This window comes from Biomphalaria glabrata, chromosome 10 (genome assembly GCF_947242115.1).
Source record: "Biomphalaria glabrata chromosome 10, xgBioGlab47.1, whole genome shotgun sequence".
NCBI classification, from domain to species: domain Eukaryota; kingdom Metazoa; phylum Mollusca; class Gastropoda; family Planorbidae; genus Biomphalaria; species Biomphalaria glabrata.
The window spans coordinates 23,856,932-23,876,981 of NC_074720.1; the positions used below are offsets into that span (position 1 = coordinate 23,856,932).

The window sequence follows — 20,050 nt, forward strand, 5'->3', positions numbered from 1 at the left end:
CATTCGTTCAATACATAGAGACAATGTGAGCTAGAGTCAACCATTCATTCAATACATAGAGACAATGTGAGCTAGAGTCAACCATTCATTCAATACATAGAGACAATGTGAGCTAGAGTCAACCATTCGTTCAATACATAGAGACAATGTGAGCTAGAGTCAACCATTCATTCAATACATAGAGACAATGTAAGCTAGAGTCAACCATTCGTTTAATACATAGAGACAATGTAAGCTAGAGTCAACCATTCATTCAATACATAGAGACAATGTGAGCTAGAGTCAACCATTCGCCTAATACATAGAGACAATGTGAGCTAGAGTCAACCATTCGTTCAATACATAGAGACAATGTGAGCTTGAGTCAACCATTCGTTCAATACATAGAGACAATGTGAGCTAGAGTCAACCATTCGTTCAATACATAGAGACAATGTGAGCTTGAGTCAACCATTCGTTCAATACATAGAGACAATGTGAGCTTGAGTCAACCATTCATTCAATACATAGAGACAATGTGAGCTAGAGTCAACCATTCGTTCAATACATAGAGACAATGTGAGCTTGAGTCAACCATTCGCTTAATACATAGAGACAATGTGAGCTTTAGTCAACCATTCGCTTAATACATAGAGACAATGTGAGCTTGAGTCAACCATTCGCTTGATACATAGAGACAATGTAAGCTAGAGTCAACCATTCGTTCAATACATAGAGACAATGTAAGCTAGAGTCAACCATTCATTCAATACATAGAGACAATGTAAGCTAGAGTCAACCATTCGTTCAATACATAGAGACAATGTAAGCTAGAGTCAACCATTCGTTCAATACATAGAGACAATGTAAGCTAGAGTCAACCATTCATTCAATACATAGAGACAATGTTAGCTAGAGTCAACCATTCATTCAATACATAGAGACAATGTGAGCTAGAGTCAACCATTCATTCAATACATAGAGACAATGAAAGCTTGAGTCAACCATTCGTTCAATACATAGAGACAATGTTAGCTAGAGTCAACCATTCGTTCAATACATAGAGACAATGTGAGCTAGAGTCAACCATTCGTTCAATACATAGAGACAATGTGAGCTAGAGTCAACCATTCGTTCAATACATAGAGACAATGTTAGCTAGAGTCAACCATTCGTTCAATACATAGAGACAATGTGAGCTAGAGTCAACCATTCATTCAATACATAGAGACAATGTTAGCTAGAGTCAACCATTCATTCAATACATAGAGACAATGTGAGCTAGAGTCAACCATTCATTCAATACATAGAGACAATGTGAGCTAGAGTCAACCATTCGTTCAATACATAGAGACAATGTTAGCTAGAGTCAACCATTCATTCAATACATAGAGACAATGTTAGCTTGAGTCAACCATTCATTCAATACATAGAGACAATGTGAGCTAGAGTCAACCATTCGTTCAATACATAGAGACAATGTTAGCTAGAGTCAACCATTCGTTCAATACATAGAGACAATGTTAGCTAGAGTCAACCATTCATTCAATACATAGAGACAATGTGAGCTAGAGTCAACCATTCGTTCAATACATAGAGACAATGTGAGCTTGAGTCAACCATTCATTCAATACATAGAGACAATGTGAGCTAGAGTCAACCATTCGTTCAATACATAGAGACAATGTGAGCTAGAGTCAACCATTCGTTCAATACATAGAGACAATGTGAGCTAGAGTCAACCATTCGTTCAATACATAGAGACAATGTGAGCTAGAGTCAACCATTCGTTCAATACATAGAGACAATGTTAGCTAGAGTCAACCATTCGTTCAATACATAGAGACAATGTGAGCTAGAGTCAACCATTCGTTCAATACATAGAGACAATGTTAGCTAGAGTCAACCATTCGTTCAATACATAGAGACAATGTGAGCTAGAGTCAACCATTCGTTCAATACATAGAGACAATGTAAGCTAGAGTCAACCATTCGTTCAATACATAGAGACAATGTAAGCTAGAGTCAACCATTCGTTCAATACATAGAGACAATGTAAGCTAGAGTCAACCATTCATTCAATACATAGAGACAATGTTAGCTAGAGTCAACCATTCGTTCAATACATAGAGACAATGTGAGCTAGAGTCAACCATTCGTTCAATACATAGAGACAATGTGAGCTAGAGTCAACCATTCGTTCAATACATAGAGACAATGTTAGCTAGAGTCAACCATTCATTCAATACATAGAGACAATGTGAGCTAGAGTCAACCATTCGTTCAATACATAGAGACAATGTGAGCTAGAGTCAACCATTCGTTCAATACATAGAGACAATGTGAGCTAGAGTCAACCATTCGTTCAATACATAGAGACAATGTGAGCTAGAGTCAACCATTCGTTCAATACATAGAGACAATGTTAGCTAGAGTCAACCATTCGTTCAATACATAGAGACAATGTGAGCTAGAGTCAACCATTCGTTCAATACATAGAGACAATGTTAGCTAGAGTCAACCATTCGTTCAATACATAGAGACAATGTGAGCTAGAGTCAACCATTCGTTCAATACATAGAGACAATGTAAGCTAGAGTCAACCATTCGTTCAATACATAGAGACAATGTAAGCTAGAGTCAACCATTCGTTCAATGTGAGCTTGAGTCAACCATTCGCCTAATACATAGAGACAATGTGAGCTAGAGTCAACCATTCGTTCAATACATAGAGACAATGTGAGCTAGAGTCAACCATTCGTTCAATACATAGAGACAATGTTAGCTAGAGTCAACCATTCATTCAATACATAGAGACAATGTGAGCTAGAGTCAACCATTCGTTCAATACATAGAGACAATGTGAGCTAGAGTCAACCATTCGTTCAATACATAGAGACAATGTGAGCTAGAGTCAACCATTCGTTCAATACATAGAGACAATGTGAGCTAGAGTCAACCATTCGTTCAATACATAGAGACAATGTTAGCTAGAGTCAACCATTCGTTCAATACATAGAGACAATGTGAGCTAGAGTCAACCATTCGTTCAATACATAGAGACAATGTTAGCTAGAGTCAACCATTCGTTCAATACATAGAGACAATGTGAGCTAGAGTCAACCATTCGTTCAATACATAGAGACAATGTAAGCTAGAGTCAACCATTCGTTCAATACATAGAGACAATGTAAGCTAGAGTCAACCATTCGTTCAATACATAGAGACAATGTAAGCTAGAGTCAACCATTCATTCAATACATAGAGACAATGTTAGCTAGAGTCAACCATTCGTTCAATACATAGAGACAATGTGAGCTAGAGTCAACCATTCGTTCAATACATAGAGACAATGTTAGCTAGAGTCAACCATTCGTTCAATACATAGAGACAATGTGAGCTAGAGTCAACCATTCATTCAATACATAGAGACAATGGCCAAGGTTTGACATTTAATGAGCATAGCTAAGGTCAAAGTCAATATGATGACATCTTTTGGCATGGAATCTTGACTAGATCGGTTAACGCCATGCCCTTCCAATAGAGGAGATCTAGGTAAGCTTTGACCATTACAGTAATCATTGCCCTCACATGCGAAGAAACAGTTATGACTTGCTCCTAAATCTAAGCAGCCATCTTTTTGACTCGATTCACCACAGCCTCTGTGGAAAAACTTGGCTTCACCACTTGCTGAAAAGGATAAAACCAGTAACATTCTTCACTATGTATTGTATGCATTCAGCAAAGTTAGCTAGTAAATAAAATGAACTATTATGCCACACTTCATTTAAAGTACTAAAAAATCGTAGTAAAATAAAAATACCTAATTAAAAAGGCACTGTTTTATTAACAACAACATATGAAATAGATGCATGAAAGTGTGTGTTTATGTTTATGCAACTTATAGCTGGATAGATCTACACAGTATATATAAAATCGTGTTCTAACAAGATTACAAGATTACACAAACTCAGAGGCGGCCCCTATTGATAGAAATATTCAAGCCATGCTCTTCTTTCTCTTGAAAAATGTAATATCGCAACGAAATGGCAACAGACCTAATCCTAGATCTTTAATAATGTGAACCACATTTAGATTCTTAAAAAGTGTGTGTGATATGTACATGTAATTTAATTTCCTCTATTACTTTATTCAGGAAAATCGATAATGGAATAGATCGCTAGGTCAGAAAGGGTAACTTTATTTTTAAACACAAGAAAATAACGAGGGCTACTAAACATGGACGCAATAGTTGTATAGCTTGTGTTTCGATGTTTCCAATTAGAGCTACCGAGACATCATCCCAAACACATTATTTAATCGAGCAAAGAATCAATTATTAGACTTCTATACTTTCTGACAAGATAGCCAATTAGAGAATTCAGAATAGAGAATGGAATGAATCTTTTGGTGTTAAATTGTTCTTAACTTGAAAAAAATACAGAAAATGAGAATTTTTGCGAATTTTTGAATAAAATTTAAATGTAACATAATTCAGAACATATATTTCATACAATACTTTTATGTTCCATATTGATTTGGCGTTCATTTGGTTTGTATAAAACGTCCGGAAAAGCCTATCATCGATAATAAAACTAAAACTAAATCAACATAGTCCGATAACTAGAGCGTGGGGGTTTGAGTTTGATTTTTTTGGCACATCGGCACACTTTAGGCCATCTCGTCCCCGTAATTCTTAAAAGGTTACTCTCCCTTCATACCACAAGAGCTAAATTTTATTTAGTTAAGTCATTAAAAACAAGGTCTATTCACAGTTAAAATAGTAAAGGTAGTGAAAATTTATTGATTTAGTAAAAAGTTTTTGTAAATATTATATGTTCACAATTTCACAAATCAAATCTTCGTAGACAGCCCCACCTCCTGGACAAAGCCCAGTACCCTCCCAGGGTCAACACTGTCGAATAGTGTTTTTAAGTTGTGCCCTCTAAAAAATTCCCCCAATATCCTGGTATCTGGGGCAATCAATGAGGATATGTTCCACGGTGAGACGAGAGTCACAGTACTCACAAAGTTGGGGCTCCTCTCTTTTCAGCACAAAGGAATGCGTGATGTAGGTGTGGCCAATCCTAAGTCTGGACATGGTCGTGCTACCACGCCTTGTCAGACCCTTAGATGTGGGCCGCCACCTGACATCCGCCACAATCTGTCTGAGTTTGTTGTAGAAGTGCACCGGTACTTTTTGATATTCGGACGGAGCCGGATATTGCCGAATAGTAACAAATGATATCCAGCCGATTACCTAAGTGTCTTGTGTTGATGAGCATTTGACGAAACTGTTAAATAACATGTACCTCTATTGGTTGGTATTATTATTTTGTTTCCTTTTATATACCTTATTGTTTTAAACTCGGTAACTGACTGATTTATCTAAGCTTAACAGTATTTATAAACAGATAGGACTAATTTAATTTGGGTTTATTCATCAACCAAGGAAGGTACTGTGGGGTTTCTATTTTAGAAATTTGGTCAATGGGTGGGGTTAAATTTTGGATGGATTGTCTCATTCGAAGGCCCAACGGCTGTATGACGTTAGGCCTTCGATTGTATAGTTCTACATCTGTAGGGTTAAATATGGAGTCGAAAGCAGGATTCGTGGGGTTGGATTTTAGCTTTACTATATACTGCATTGCGAGCTTTTTCATTCTTATGTTCAGCGAGTCCCTTAGTTCTTCAAGCGAGAACGGTTTGTTATAGTCTTCATTGTTCTCTAATCCGAAGTCAATGGGGTTTCTTTCCTCCCTAATTTTTAATTTTTGGAATTTCGGCGTGTAGTATGCAGTAGCCTCCAGGTGGAGACTTGGGATTTGTGATGTACGAAACGCGCCGAGACAGAGACTCAGGGCAGCATTTTGTATCGGCTCCAGTATTTTTAGATAAGATTTCCTAGCTGCTCCATATATTATGGATCCATAGTCTAGCTTGGATCGGATTTGACTCCGATATAGCAGCAGCAAGGTATCTCTGTCAGCTCCCCAGTCCGTATGGCTGAGTACTCTGAGTATGTTTAATGACTTTTGGCATTTCTTCTTAAGTTCCTGAATGTGGGGGAGAAAATTAAATTTAGAATCTAGGGTGAGGCCTAAAAATTTGGTAGTTTTCACAACAGGCATCAATAGGGATTGTACATTTTATTGGGAGAACTGTGAAATTATTTCTATTACTTGGAGTATTGACTGTTCATAGTGGATTGTGCTTCTGCAATCAGAAGGATATCGGCGACCTGACGATCGGTGAGTTAACTTTCTTTAATCTACCCCAAAGTCGTAACAGTATTCATGTTTTTATCCATGTGTAAAAATGACAAAATCATCAACATACAGAGAGCACTCTATGCCAGGGGACAGACTCTTTATAATGCTGTTTATTTTAATGTTAAACAGGGTTATTGAGAGAATGCTGCCCTGGGGTACACCCATTTCCTGGTCATAAGTGTCAGAAGCGAATTGCCCACTAGAACCTGAAATTTCCAGTTCTTTAGGAATTCCCTCACAAAGCAGGAAAGGTGTCCCTTAAGCCCCATAAGCTCCAGGTCACGCAGAATGCCATGTTTCCAGGTTGTATCATAGGCCTTTTCTATATAAAAAAATACAGCTACTAGATGTTCTTGTCTAAGAAATGCATTTCTGATGAAAGCTTCCAACCTTACCAGGTGGTCACTTGTAGTCCGCCCCTGGTAGTTGGAGATTATTTTATTTCTCTCAAGGAACCAGACCAACCTATTGTTTACCATCCTTCCCATGGTTTTGCAGATGCAACATGTTAGTGCTATTGGTCGATAGTTAGCTAGGTCAGTACCATCTCTTCCCGGTTTAGGTATCGGTATAACTGAGGAAAGCACCTGTTTGCCATACACAGTTATAGATTATTAGCAGGACTGCCAATGAGGGTTCGGGAAGATGCTTGAGGAACTGATAATGGATTTCATCTTCTCCTGGCGCTGTGTCATGTGTTTTTTACAGCGAGTCCCTCAGTTCTTCAAGAGAGAACGGTTTATTATAGTCTTCATTGTTCTCTGATCCGAAGTCAATGGGGTGTCTTTCCTCCCTGATTTTGACTTTTTGGAATTTTGTCGTGTAGTATGCAGTGGATGATTTATCTGCTAATGAGGATGCAAGGCAGTCATCTATATTTCTGGGGGACTTAACAGTTCGTCCATGGTTTTTCAAAAGCCCTATTGCATTTGATTCTTTCCCTTTGATTCGCCTTACTGCCTTCCAAACCGCTCTCGCAGAAGTTTTGGCATCCAAACTGCCCACAAATTTTCTCAAGGAATTCCTTTTGGCTGACCGTATGGTTTGTCTAGCCTTTGCTCTATCTATCCTGAATAGCTTTAGGTTTTCCTGGGAAGGTTTCTTTATAAATGCAACAGTTGTTTTTTCCGATCGCCAATAGCACTTATCAAGCTGTATCAAACCATGGTTTGCTAGGTCGTTTTGGATTTGCGGAGGTTAGGAGTACAACTTCCCTGGCAATATCAAGTAGCTTGCTAGCAAAGATATCAGCTGGACTCTGTTCATTAAAGATATTTTCTGTGATATCCTCGGAGCATCTTTTTTTTTTGGAATTGTTCTCAATCGGCTTTATTCAGCTTCCATCGCAGAGATCGTCCCAATAAGGGGAGATTATTAGCAATGATGATTGGGAAGTGATCACTTCCTCGTAGGTCATTGCTTACTGACCATTTAAAATCGTCCAGAAGTCCGGGGACGCATACGGTGAGGTCAATGTACGTGAGAGATCCAGTTCCTGGATGCAAGGAGGTCGGTGATGCATCATTAAGTATGTATAAATCATGTTGGAGCAAGATATCTTCCAGCATACGACCTCTTGTGTCAGTATTGCTGAATCCCCACATAGTGTTATGGGCATTGAAATTCCCAAGGGATTATATACCTTGTGTAGGGTTATCCTAGCTGCTATGTGGTCTGTAGCTCTACCCTCTCACGAGAGACGCTGTCCTTCACAAGGATACAGACTCCAACTGATGCTCTCCCCGCATCCTTAACAGTCCTGCTGTAAGTGCTGTAGCTTTGGAAACTGATACTATCTTTCAGGAATGTTTCCTGTAAGCAGACAGCTACAGGAGTCTCCGAGTCAATCAGTAGCTGAATTTTGTCATAGTTGGCCTTGATGCTTCTACAATTCCACTGCACAATCCTGAAAACCTTGGCTTATTCTAAATGACCTACTTGGAGCTATTAGGCCTTGGGAGGTCCCCTCGAGGGGGGTTTCCCTTTATTCCAGTGACCTTGGTATTTTAAGTCTTGGGTTTGGATGGAGAGGAGAACAACCCCCTTTTGTGGAAGTCTTTCTCACTGGAAAGGGGAGATACCTCTGGTTAGAGCTTTGGCTATTTCTTCCTCCCACACTTCGAGTATCTTTAATTTCATTTCTCCCCTTAGGGAGTTGGTCAACCTCTAACTCAGTAGAGGTTGGGATATCTGGCTGGCTTCTCTGAGGAGAACCTGTGTCAGACATAATGTATCCGGATTCTTCCGGAGTGTTGGTTTTGACATGCTGCTCAGTCTCCATGCTCTCATCAGATAGCACAGAGAACCTGTTCTTTAGCATGACAACAGGGCTTTCTTGTCTCTTCAGAGGTGTCTTCTTTGGCGGTGTTTTCTTCTGAGTTGGAGGAGGAGGAGGGGGTGGTGGGGTCAATGTGTCTGTCTGTGTGGCAATTGACTTTCCTATCTTAACCATAGCCTGGGTGAGGTCTTTGTCAAGCTGAATTGGCCCTTGGGTAGGGCCAGTACAGCCGATTTCGCCTGGCTGAAGGTACATCCATTTCTTGCCTTGTACTCCTGCACGGCAACCTCCTGTTTCCACACAGGGCAGTCCTTGACGTAGGCTGAGTGGCCAGCTTGACAGTTTGGGCATTTGAACTGGGCAATGCAGTCCTTGTCCTCGTGACCCTCTCCAGCACATCTGGCACACACAGTGTTCCTCTTGCAGACTGCCGCGCCGTGTCCATAACCCTGGCACTTGAAGCACCTCATGGGGTTAGGTATGTAAGGTCTCACTTGAACTCGTAGGTATCCTGCCTTCATATACTCTAGGGGTGTCCTAGTTCCGAATGTGAAGATACTAGTGGCGGTTTTGACCTCCTCACCATCCCTTTGCCTGATAATGCGCCGGGCATGGGTGACTCCTTCAATTCCCTTCTCGGATTATTCCAGTAGGTCTCTAGAGTTGATTACACCTCTGCTGGTTTCAGACTCTTGTGTGGCATGACTTCCACTTGGAGATCATAGATTCTTCTGCATCGTAGAAGCCCATCAGAGTGTTTGTAAAATGTTTTAAATGTTTCGGATGTTCCTTCAGAGTTGAAGATAATTACTTCCTAGTCTAAACCTCCCGCAGGACGACGGGGGATGGGAGCGGCAGGGTTTCAACCCGGGACCATCGATAAATCTGAACGACAGTCCAGCGTGCAAACCGCACGACCAGGCATCCAGTGTATCTTACTATCAACTTCTACGAGACGTTCTGATGACTTGTCCAGCTTGGATACACTCTTGGGCTCTCCCACTACTGACTTAAGTCTCTTGTACATGAGAAAAGGGCTAATCTTTGTTAGGCTTTTCCCCTCTTCTGTGCACTTGACCACCAGAAATGATGGCCAGGCAGTACAGCTTCTTGTGGCATCCTCCTTTTTTTTCGTCTATGCGGCGTCTCTTGCCCAGACTTAAATCTGACATAAATCTGGGGCAAGTAGTTGTTTTGTTTTTTTTTATTGTCCATGGACATTTGTTGTAGTTCGGCATCTGTGCTCCTCCACCCGCCATCGAGTCCAACAAGGGGACGAGCCATTCAGATGTCCAGAATGAGCCCGCCAGGGATACACAGGTGCTATACTGCAGCTCCCTCCATGATTGACCCTCTAGCCACTGCCCTCCAGCTCAGCGTGACCAGCCGGTTGACCTAGAGCGGGCCATCTGGGCCTCGGGTCTAGAGGAACTTGGAGCCAAAGTACTGTGTAGTGGTGTTTTATCCTCGGATAGACATTTACCAAATACCAGGATCTCTTTATCCCCCCTTACCCGTAGCAGTCCACGGCAAACGGACTGGTCTAAGACATAGGGAGGTTTTAAAGATAAGGAGACAGAGTGATGGGTAATGAAGGCAGACTGAGAAAGAGGAGGCAGACACGATGATAGAAAAGAAGTAGGGCACTTTTGAGCTTCATAAGTGCTAAGGAAAGAGGAGCGCAGTTTAACGTCATGTCTCGGGACGCCTGGAGCGTGAGGGAGCTTCTCTAACCTATGGCTGGAGAAAGGAATATCTACATCGGCAAGTACCAGTTGAATATAAGTACATAGGTCTACACCTAAAATCGATTCTCGTGCACCCTTAGCTGCTTCTCTTCTACATCGCTCAATTTCTCTCCGCCACCGTTGCTTCCCGCATACCTAAAGGGCCAAACGTCTTGATAGATCGAAGTGTAAGAAATTAAATGACTGAAACATTTCAATGGTCTTAATAATGCAATTTTAAGTGAATGAAACATTTTCAGTTGTCACTAAGATACAAATTTAAATAGATAAAAAATGTCAGTTAGCGTGAAAGCTATGAACTTACTTGAGTCATAATCTGCTGTTATGATACACTTAGTAGGGCACCTCATTCGGCTTTCTCCACCTGTCCAATTGGCTGGAACTGTAGTGCACTCTAGGCCTCGACCAGGTCTTAAGTACTGGCATGTCCAACACATCTGACGACAATCTTAAACACCATATTATACCAAAACATTCTATTCAATTATTCATTCAATAAAATTTATCAATGAATAAAGCCAAAAATATTTTCAAGAACATTAGAATGCCAGAAAAAAAAACAAGATTACAATGAGAGTTTGTGTTATCATACAAACTCAGAGGCGACCCCAATCAAATTCACCAATGAACGATTAATATATTCAAGCCATAGTCTTGTTTTGATCGTTTAAAGAAATTTTTAAAAATTTGGCTTTATTTTTCACATGAAAGTAAACAGTGCAACACGTCGTCTTTAATAAGACTCTTCTAACTCTTCAGGAACAAGTAGAGTAGTGTTAAGTGATCACCTAAGATCAGCATGGAAACCTCCCGATACACTATCGCACCTAGTACGGTAGCTCAGGGTGTGACCCTCCCCATCAACTTTCTTGAAATGTGACAATAAACACTTTTGTTAGCTAGTTCTTATTGAACCAATACAGTGAGCTGATTACCTACTTTTATTGACTTTTACTCAAATGTAAAATCCCAATGTTTATTACATTTATTCAAATGTTATTGCAAATTTCAAAATAATATTTAATTAAATTACAAACGGATTTAACATCACATGAACAGGTTTCCTTTGTTATACTTTAAGACAGAAATGGTATAGCGTTGTGTTGTGTCATTTACACTTAAACTACCATCTAGTTGTGTCTAGGCATATTTGGGCATATATCTAGAGATTTTATTATTATCGTTTTCCTTGTGTCTGCTTTTACCAAGTTATAATTTTTTCAACTTGGTTGTCAACCCTTACACCTCCTCCCCTTAATGACGCCACTGCTCCAAGATATATCTCGAGATTTTATTATTATCTTTTTCAATGTGTCTGCTTTTGCCAAGTTATAATTTTGCCAACTTGGTTGTCACCCCCAAAATGGTTTCGGCCGGTGCGGACCGCACCCCCTCCCCCTAGTGACGCCACTGCTCCAAGATATATCTCGAGATTTTATTATTATCTTTTCCAATGCGTCTGCTTTTGCCAAGTTATAATTTTTCCAAGTTGGTTGCCATGGCACCTTCCACACGGAGTAACGGTTGCCACCTCTAAAATGGTGTCGACCGGTGCGGACCGCACCCTCGACCCGCCCCCCCCCCCCCCATTCAATGACGCCACTGCTCCTAGAAACCTACTTCTTCCCAACAATTTCGATTAATATATTGGGGTAGACGTAGGAAATAAAAAACAAAATGAGCCCGCACAACTAAACAGGTTTCCCATACGAACAGCATAGGCCTAATACACCAAATATACCCACCAGTAGGCCTACTAATCCTGATAATAATCGCTCTATTTACTTAATAGGTCTAGACTAGATCCAGAATATAGAATATATCGACAAGATCTAGATTTCTAGACTATTTCTAGATATTCTAGATCTAGTCTACATCTAGGCTAGATCTAGATCTCTAGTTTTTTTTGGCAGCTGTCTATCCACACGTATGATGACGTACTGACGTGACCTCACCTGCTCGCGCGCGCTCTACTAGCAGAGCGCGCCCGGTCACTGTAGAACTAAAATTCAGACTAAAGCTAGAATTGTGATCTAGGCTAGAACTAGATTTCTAGACTAGTTCTAGATCTAGATCTAGTTTAGATCTGGATCTAGACTCTTGATCTGGATCTAACCTAGACTCTTGATCTAGATTTAGATCTCGATTTAGAATCTAGACTAGGTCTAGATAACTAGAATCTAGATTTAGACTTGTTGTAGATTTAGACTAAATAGACTCAAGATCCAGAACTAAATCTAAAGCCTAATCACTAATCTAGATAAGAATCTAGAGTCTAGACTAGATCTAGAAATCTAGAAATAGAATGTAGATCTATTAGAGCTAGATCTAGGTCCTAGTTCAATATTATGATCAGGATTAGTTAGGCCTATTAGTAGGCCTACTACTGGGTTAAATGTGCTGTTCGCATCAGATTCACTTCTTGATGTGATACTACTGCTTACATAATAAATAAATCTGCACCCCTAAACTGTAAGAAGATGAACTATTTCCTTAATGGATTATACATGTACATTTTGTTCAAATTGTTTAATACAATTAAATCTAAATTTAGATCTATGTCTAGGCTGGCCTCTATTTATTATAATTTAGATTGTTGTCAAGTGTACGATGTGTGAAAACTGCCCGGTAGGCCTATAAATGTAGTTTTTTTTTTATTTAAACTTACAATTGAAATGAAGTTCGTATTAAAATTCTTTTTAAAAACAACATTTGAATCAATATTCTATTCCATGAGATAGTTAAATATATTTTATAATGATCCATTGATACTTTTTTAATTGTGACCTTAGATACATTTTTTTGTGCCAATGCGCGAATCTATGAATGAAGCTTGATTTATTAATGAAGAAGCCTGTGAACTTTTCAATAAGACTTACTTCCCCTGAAGTTTTTCATTTAAAAGTGGTGTAATTTCTTGAAAAATCTGCTTGCATATATAATTTTTTTTTAATTAGATGGTTCGCTTTCGAAAATGAAAAAAGTAGCCGTTGCATCAGAACTTTGAATGATCTAAAATATCACGATGTCCAATTTTCATTTTCTCTTCTAGTTTCTGAGATCTAAACGGGACGGACCGACAGATGTGCCACACAAAACTAATAGCGTCTTTTCCCCTTTCGGGGGCCGCTAAAAACAATAAATTTTCAGATTCTCATCTCTCGTCACTTTTTAAAAGTATTTAAGAGAATCACAAACGTATGAAGTAATTAAATAAAAGATCATTCAAATAATGCCATGAACCAGTTATAGTTAGTCATTTCTGAGGTACAATGAACAGTGCTGTCAATACATTTTAGCTTCAATTATATTTTTATCTGCATCAAATACTGTTCATGGCAGAAGAATGGTATTTATAATATTATGGCTAAAGCGAGAAAAAGATTTCTGATGAAAACATTATAATACCTTTACAAACACTTTGGATAGAACATTTCAAACCACTTCCTTGAGCAGTGCATACTAGATCTAGACACCCTAGACCTGCCATTTATGCTACATGTCATTAATAGTCAACCCATTTTTTCTAGCTTCACATCTCTCATGCAGCTCTTTTGTTCAATTTGTACTCCTGTCACACTTCTCATAGTATTCTCTTCCAATGTTCACCTCTCAGCGTATGTTAGTTTTAATAACGGTAAACTATGTTTCAAATTCAACTATAAGCTATCTTTGTTTTGTCTATCTTTCTTGATGAATGGTAAAAAAAGAAAATGTTTTGTTTTAATTTCGGCTTTCCAGTGTCAAGAGGATTTCTTTTTGGGTTTTAAAAAATAGTGTGGAAAAATGTCAAGTTAAGACTGTGACAGAACGTCAACAGGTCACATTGAAATATCACCAGGGGCTGACTGGCAATATGGGTATTTCTTTTTAAATTTGATATAGCATCTTTGCCTCTAACTCAACCGAGAAATACGAAACGTGACGGAAGACCAAGTTTGTAGTTATGCTTTAAGTTTTGAGGACGGGTGACCAATAGATGAGCATCTATGACGCGATACTAATGGGCCGATTCGTATGGTAGTGTCATAGCCGATTTTGACACCAATTCCTCCACTTGATATCAGACAAGTTGCCAGCATTTACTTTTAAATTTATATATCTGTATCTAAAGAAAAATAAATTGCCTAAATTTCTTATCTCCCTCTTATGTAAAACTTGCAAATAGAACACTCCAGAAATGTCCTAGTATAGAAACAAAAACTTTAAAAAATGTTCTTTTTTTTAATTATATAAAACCGAAAATTGTTTCTAAGAGTGAGCGCCCTCGCGAGAGCCTACAGCGTTCCTCCAGCTCCACAGTTAGCTAAAGGGGGGGGGGCGGGGCCACTGTTAAAAGTTGAAGGAAAATGGTCTAGATCAAAGGCAATTTGGTAGCCATATATTACAGTGACTGCTCAAACGTACTTACCAATAGGGAGGAATATCATTGCTAACAAAAAGAACTGATTGACACTATTCATGTTGATATCGCTGTCCCTTGACTTCAATCAGAACTAACAGACTGCACTGAAAACAAACAACAATATATTAAAGATTACATTCAATCACATAATAAGGATACACACAATTTTTAATTGAAACGCCTCTACACCAACAATACACTTTTTTGTTTCCTCTAGTGGAACGGCTAACCATATACAGACACAAACAAACCACTGCTTAGGCTCTTGAATTCTAAAAGCGCATAACCATAACGCATTTCTGGTTAGTTTGACTTGGATCATTCTTTTTACAAAGCTTATATCAACTCACCTTGTCTGTCTGGTACAAAGTTGTATAATGTACTAGTTTAGAGAGTATGTTCGTTTTGTTAGACAAATATATTGTGTATTGTTTTAGCGACGGTAAAAGTAGTGACGTAGTAAGACAAACGAATGACGTAGTAGAATTGACGAACAGGAGAGCAACATGGTGATAGTATAGAAGTAGCTTTGTTTTGGATGTTGGTTAGAAATAGCGACGTTTATGAAGACTAGACGGACTTCCCAGTGATAAATAAAGGTGTCATTTTATAACAGTGAAAGTTGTTATCAAGTATATTTTTAACTTGAAATGTTCTGTGGCTAATATGGAGTAATAATTGAGATAGAAGTGAAGTCAGATAATATTAGCCCACAACAGTTTGTACACGTTATTTCTCCCACACCCAATCTCGGATCAATCTGAAATTTTGCACAATTATTTATTTCACCTGACTAAACAAGAATAACATATATTAACTGATTAAACAATTATTTTGTTTGGTGTCGAACAAGGGAAAATGTATTTGACTGATGTGGTAGTATAAGTTGAGTATGTCCCTTATATGCTTTGGAGAGATAAAAAAGATCTCCGATTGTAAGTTTGAAACTAACAATAGATGCATATAAAACCTTATTTTTCATAAGCACTTCCCTGGCACAGTGGTTAGTGTGTTAGCTTGAGGTTTGAGCCTTCGAGCTCGAATTCAGGTCGTTAAACTTTTAAAAATATAATTTTTATAAATGTATTTTAAAAGCGATCACGGTAACGTTCACACAGATGCCCCCCCCCCTTCTTTCTCCCATCAACCTTTTACCAACTGGTCCAGACAAGTGAAAGCGTATTAAGAAGCTAAAAGCATGAAATTGCGCTAAACAAAAACTAATGATAAAAATATTCCTAATCGCAAAGATTTATTATTGCTAGTTTAGATCTATTACAAATTTAATTATATTGATTGATCCAAACTAATTGATATAACTATGCTTAAGATAAGCTTTGTTTTTTTAAAGGTATTTTTTGTATATTTTTCTTTTATTTTTATCATTCAGTTGAACAGCATTACGATGACATCGCATAGTTTTTTGGCAGCCTCCAATAGAAAGCCCTCATTCCCCAACCACGAATGTTTAGGCCGCCCCATTTTTTTTTTTTTTTGCATCTCTCAATTGAAAGGCAAATGCACAGTTCTAAAGGAAACACGCCATTTTGTGAATCATCTCGTTGAATCCTAGCATAGAATAAGTTCAGATAAATAAATATTTGAATCGAACAGTTTGAAAGAAAAAACATCATTATTCGCAATTGAGTCCACTCTTTACACATTGACAACTTTTTAGTCATAGATCTAAAGACACACATATAGAGATAAGCACAAGAAACACACACACACACACACACACACTTTTAATGTGTTTACATTCACCGATCTTACTAAAGCAGTTGACACAGTAAGTCGCCATGGCTTGTGGAGGATTCTGTCTCGGCTCGGATGCTTTCCAAGATTCATGGCCATTCTAAAGCAATTGCATGAGGGTTACAACGTGCCCTATCAGCTCAATTCTCTATAGAGAATAGTGTGAAGCAGGGCTGTGTCACAAACCGCTGTGAGCCCACAACCGTTTGTGTGTGTGTGTAGCAGAACAACCGCAGTCCACTACCATGGCCTTAGTTATGGTGTAAAGTCTTAAGTTGATTTCTGTTATTTATATTTTAGATCTAATGTCATTATTTATGTTTTAATATATTTAGTTAGATTTGTTTATTATTGGAAGGGGGAAATAAGTATTTTTTTTGTGTGCTTTAATGTTTATTTTGTTGTCACGGGACCAGAGTACCTAGGCTACAACGAGGGCGGGGTGATCTGGGAAATCTGGGGAAAGGGGCAGTGGTCATCACTGGTCAGATACTGATGATGCATGTAGACGTAACCACTGAGGATGCGTCACTGATGACGCAAGGGGACGTAACGACTGTGTTGGGTGTAGTCCACGTGGGAGGGTTCTTTTTGCTCTAAAAAAGAGAGAGTTAGTTGGCGTGGGTCTGGTAGAGCGCACGGTTGTATTTCCCGCTCCTGCTCGTTTCCTAATCTGGTACGAGAAAACTATAGCAGAATGACTTCATGATTAGAGACATAGTCATTAGAGATCTGAGTTTAGTTTTAGTAGCTGATGTACCTGTATATAACGTTTCATTTGGAAGTTTATGTGTTGTGTGTAAAATAAAGTACAGTTTAGAGTTATAGTCTCTAACTACATTCCGGTGTTGAGTTGCATATCTCAGTTATATATATGTTAGTTATAACACCAAAATCGCGACAAGGCTAAAGCCACCAAAGTTCCAGCGTCAACAGTCGGGCCTCCTGAATCACCCTAGACTACGACCAGTTCAAGCAGGCGCCAGCACACTGCTAGCGTCTTGTGACAGGCTGTGTGCTTTCTCCAGCACACTTTGCAATAGTATTTGAAGCAGTGCTAAACTAAAATGAGGCGACGCATGCGTGAAGGCATCTACATCAAGTTCTGCACCGGTGGCAGCATATTTGTCCTACGACGCTTGCTTTCCCTTACACAACGTATAGAGATGATTTACTGAGCTGCTCTATACAGAGCCCTTCTTGCACACACCCAACAGGAGCTTCAACTTTTTGAGGCTTCTACCTCGTATGGTCTGTCCATCAACCGAAAAATACAAACGGAGGTCATGCTTTGGAAGTCCCCGATCGGAACTAACCCAGTTCCACAAATCAATGTGAATGGCCATCTCCTGAATGTTGTTACCAACTTTACTTTAGAAATAAACAATCGTCTCGCACTAGCACATTTGGTCGCATGAAACAGAGTAGGGTGGAATAGGTCTCTTCACCTAACAACGAAAACAATGTTTTTAAGGCTGTGATTCTCATGACACTTTTGTATGGTTCTATGACCTGAGTGCTCTATCGAAGGCATTGTAGGCTCCTTGAACGCTTCCATCAAAGGTGCCTTCACTTCAAAAAGGGCATACACTGGCAAGAATACTGTAATGAAACAACAAATACTAGTATACCAATAACATGGCTTTATTCGACAAAATTAGACCTCAGTAAACAGTGAATGAAACCAGCACGTCTCGCATAACACTGATGCAGTCTATACACACACACACACTGGACATGAAACACACACACTGGGCATGACCTTCTGACACGCTGGACGCCCGCTGAAAATCAACTAAGTTACACTACAAGTACATTACAAATAACTTATGTTCTGCTGGAGGCCAGTGTGGACAGTATAGAAGCACTAATAACTATTCGACAGCTGCGCTGGGTCGGACACATCCCGCATGGAAGACGACCGCATGCCAAGGCAAAGGTGATCTTCTTTGGCAAGCTTAAAGAAGGATGGCGTAACAGAGCCTTTTAAAGATAAACTCAACGCCATTTCGCCCTCAATAGCTTAGCAGGCAGCAGATGGTCTCCGAAAGAGAGACAGTTGAAGAGCTCTCAGTAAGCCAACGGGACACACATTTGAGACCCAAAAGAAATCCCTTATTGAAGATAGGCGCATAAGACGGAAAGAAAACTATTTCGACCGCGGCGAAAAATAGTTTTGTCTGCACGATAAGTGGAAAAATATGCAGGTCGCAACTGGATTTCCGTAGTCTAATAAAACACTGCACTGATCCTTAATCTTTTGAATCAAAATCATTGCCTTTGTACTCACTGTGACAATTGTTTGGATTTTTTAAATTTTTAATTTAGACTAGAGATCTAGATCTAGTCTTAAAATTGTGCTACACATTATTATTACCTACAGTCTTGACATTGTAGTAATGTTCTCCACACACACCCATTCGTTTCAAACGGAGGTTTCGTGTTCTTGAGATTTCTGTAACTGACTCCAAAAAATCCGTATTAGCCATTTTTGTTGAACCGCATTTAGTCTTTTCCCAATTTTGGCAGATGACTTCCGTATCTCGCATGCATATGTTGCTGTGTGTCTAGTTTTGTCTTAACTCCAATATCTTGTCTTGTCCAAATAGACCGCAGCCTTTGGAAAATGCTCCCTGCCTTTCCTATTCGGCACGCTACATCATGGTAGGCATCCCCATCGTTTGCCATGATGCTGTCTAGGTATGTGAACTTGTTCAACTCTTCAAGCTCTGACTTGCCAAGTCTGATGGGGGCACGCCTTGGGTCTAATTGGGTGCCTTTCTATCTAGGCTCTCCGTCATTTCTTGAATGTATTGTAATAACTTAAGTGAGGCAACTCAACCAGGACATAGACGTTTATTTACATAGAGACATGACAAACACAAAGGGCAACTGCATTGAGCACAGCATCTCCATATTGGCTCTCTACTTGGGCGGAAATCGTTAGTCTCTTATGTCAACATCCGACTTGTCTGGTCACTGATAGTGCGCACCTTCTTTCTGCACTATCTTGGATGGCGGTGCGCATGGCAAAGTCATAACACTGCCACCGTCTTAGCACTTTTCGTCCCGAAAAGAAACACTGCAGCTGAGGTTTGACAGTTCAGGTGGAGGTCGATCAGTGGGAGCCACAGGCGGCAGGGAGCGTGTTCCCCACGAGGCCATCCGCATTGTTTTCTTCCAGTGCCGCTTTCTCTTTCTCCAGTTGACCAGGCTGTTGTTGCGATAATGACGTGGCCGTTTGCCACACAAAGAGATAGGGTCGAGCACTGTTTTCTTCAGCACAGCCGTTGATCGGACACGCTGTCTCAGCAGACCTTCCCGACAGACGCCTCTCAAGGGAGCTTCAGGTTCGCTTGCAGCCACGTTGCAAGCAAAGTCCAATGCACCGAAGTCATCCTCAGACAACAGTCTTACGTCCAGAAGATAGGTCTCTTCAGGTTCAAGTGGAAAATGTCTTTCTCTTGACAGCTCAGATTTAGAGTGATTTGATTGACATTCATCTATGCCAATGTCGATGATGATGGTAGAAGTACATATGCGCTGTTGGTGGTTTTCTTGGCATCTAAATTCTATGTGTGATGCGCCGCACGTACAGTTCATGGTAAACTTC

The 20,050-nt window shown here is 39.6% G+C and overlaps 1 protein-coding gene across 3 annotated transcripts in view; it reads right to left on the minus strand.

The window, feature by feature from the left end:
- Nucleotides 1-1,582: 1,582 nt before the first annotated feature.
- The window catches only part of LOC106062621 (uncharacterized), a 50,798-nt gene continuing 32,330 nt past the window's right edge, over nt 1,583-20,050 (minus strand). For all 3 annotated transcript variants that reach the window (XM_056043728.1, XM_056043727.1, XM_056043726.1), the window contains exons 2-4: nt 14,689-14,786; nt 10,582-10,725; nt 1,583-3,669 (exon numbers count right to left, since the gene is read on the minus strand). In XM_056043728.1, the coding sequence (XP_055899703.1) occupies nt 3,398-3,669; nt 10,582-10,725; nt 14,689-14,740 (468 nt within the window). In that variant the 5' untranslated portion in view covers nt 14,741-14,786 and the 3' untranslated portion in view covers nt 1,583-3,397. The remainder of the gene's footprint in view (nt 3,670-10,581; nt 10,726-14,688; nt 14,787-20,050) is intronic.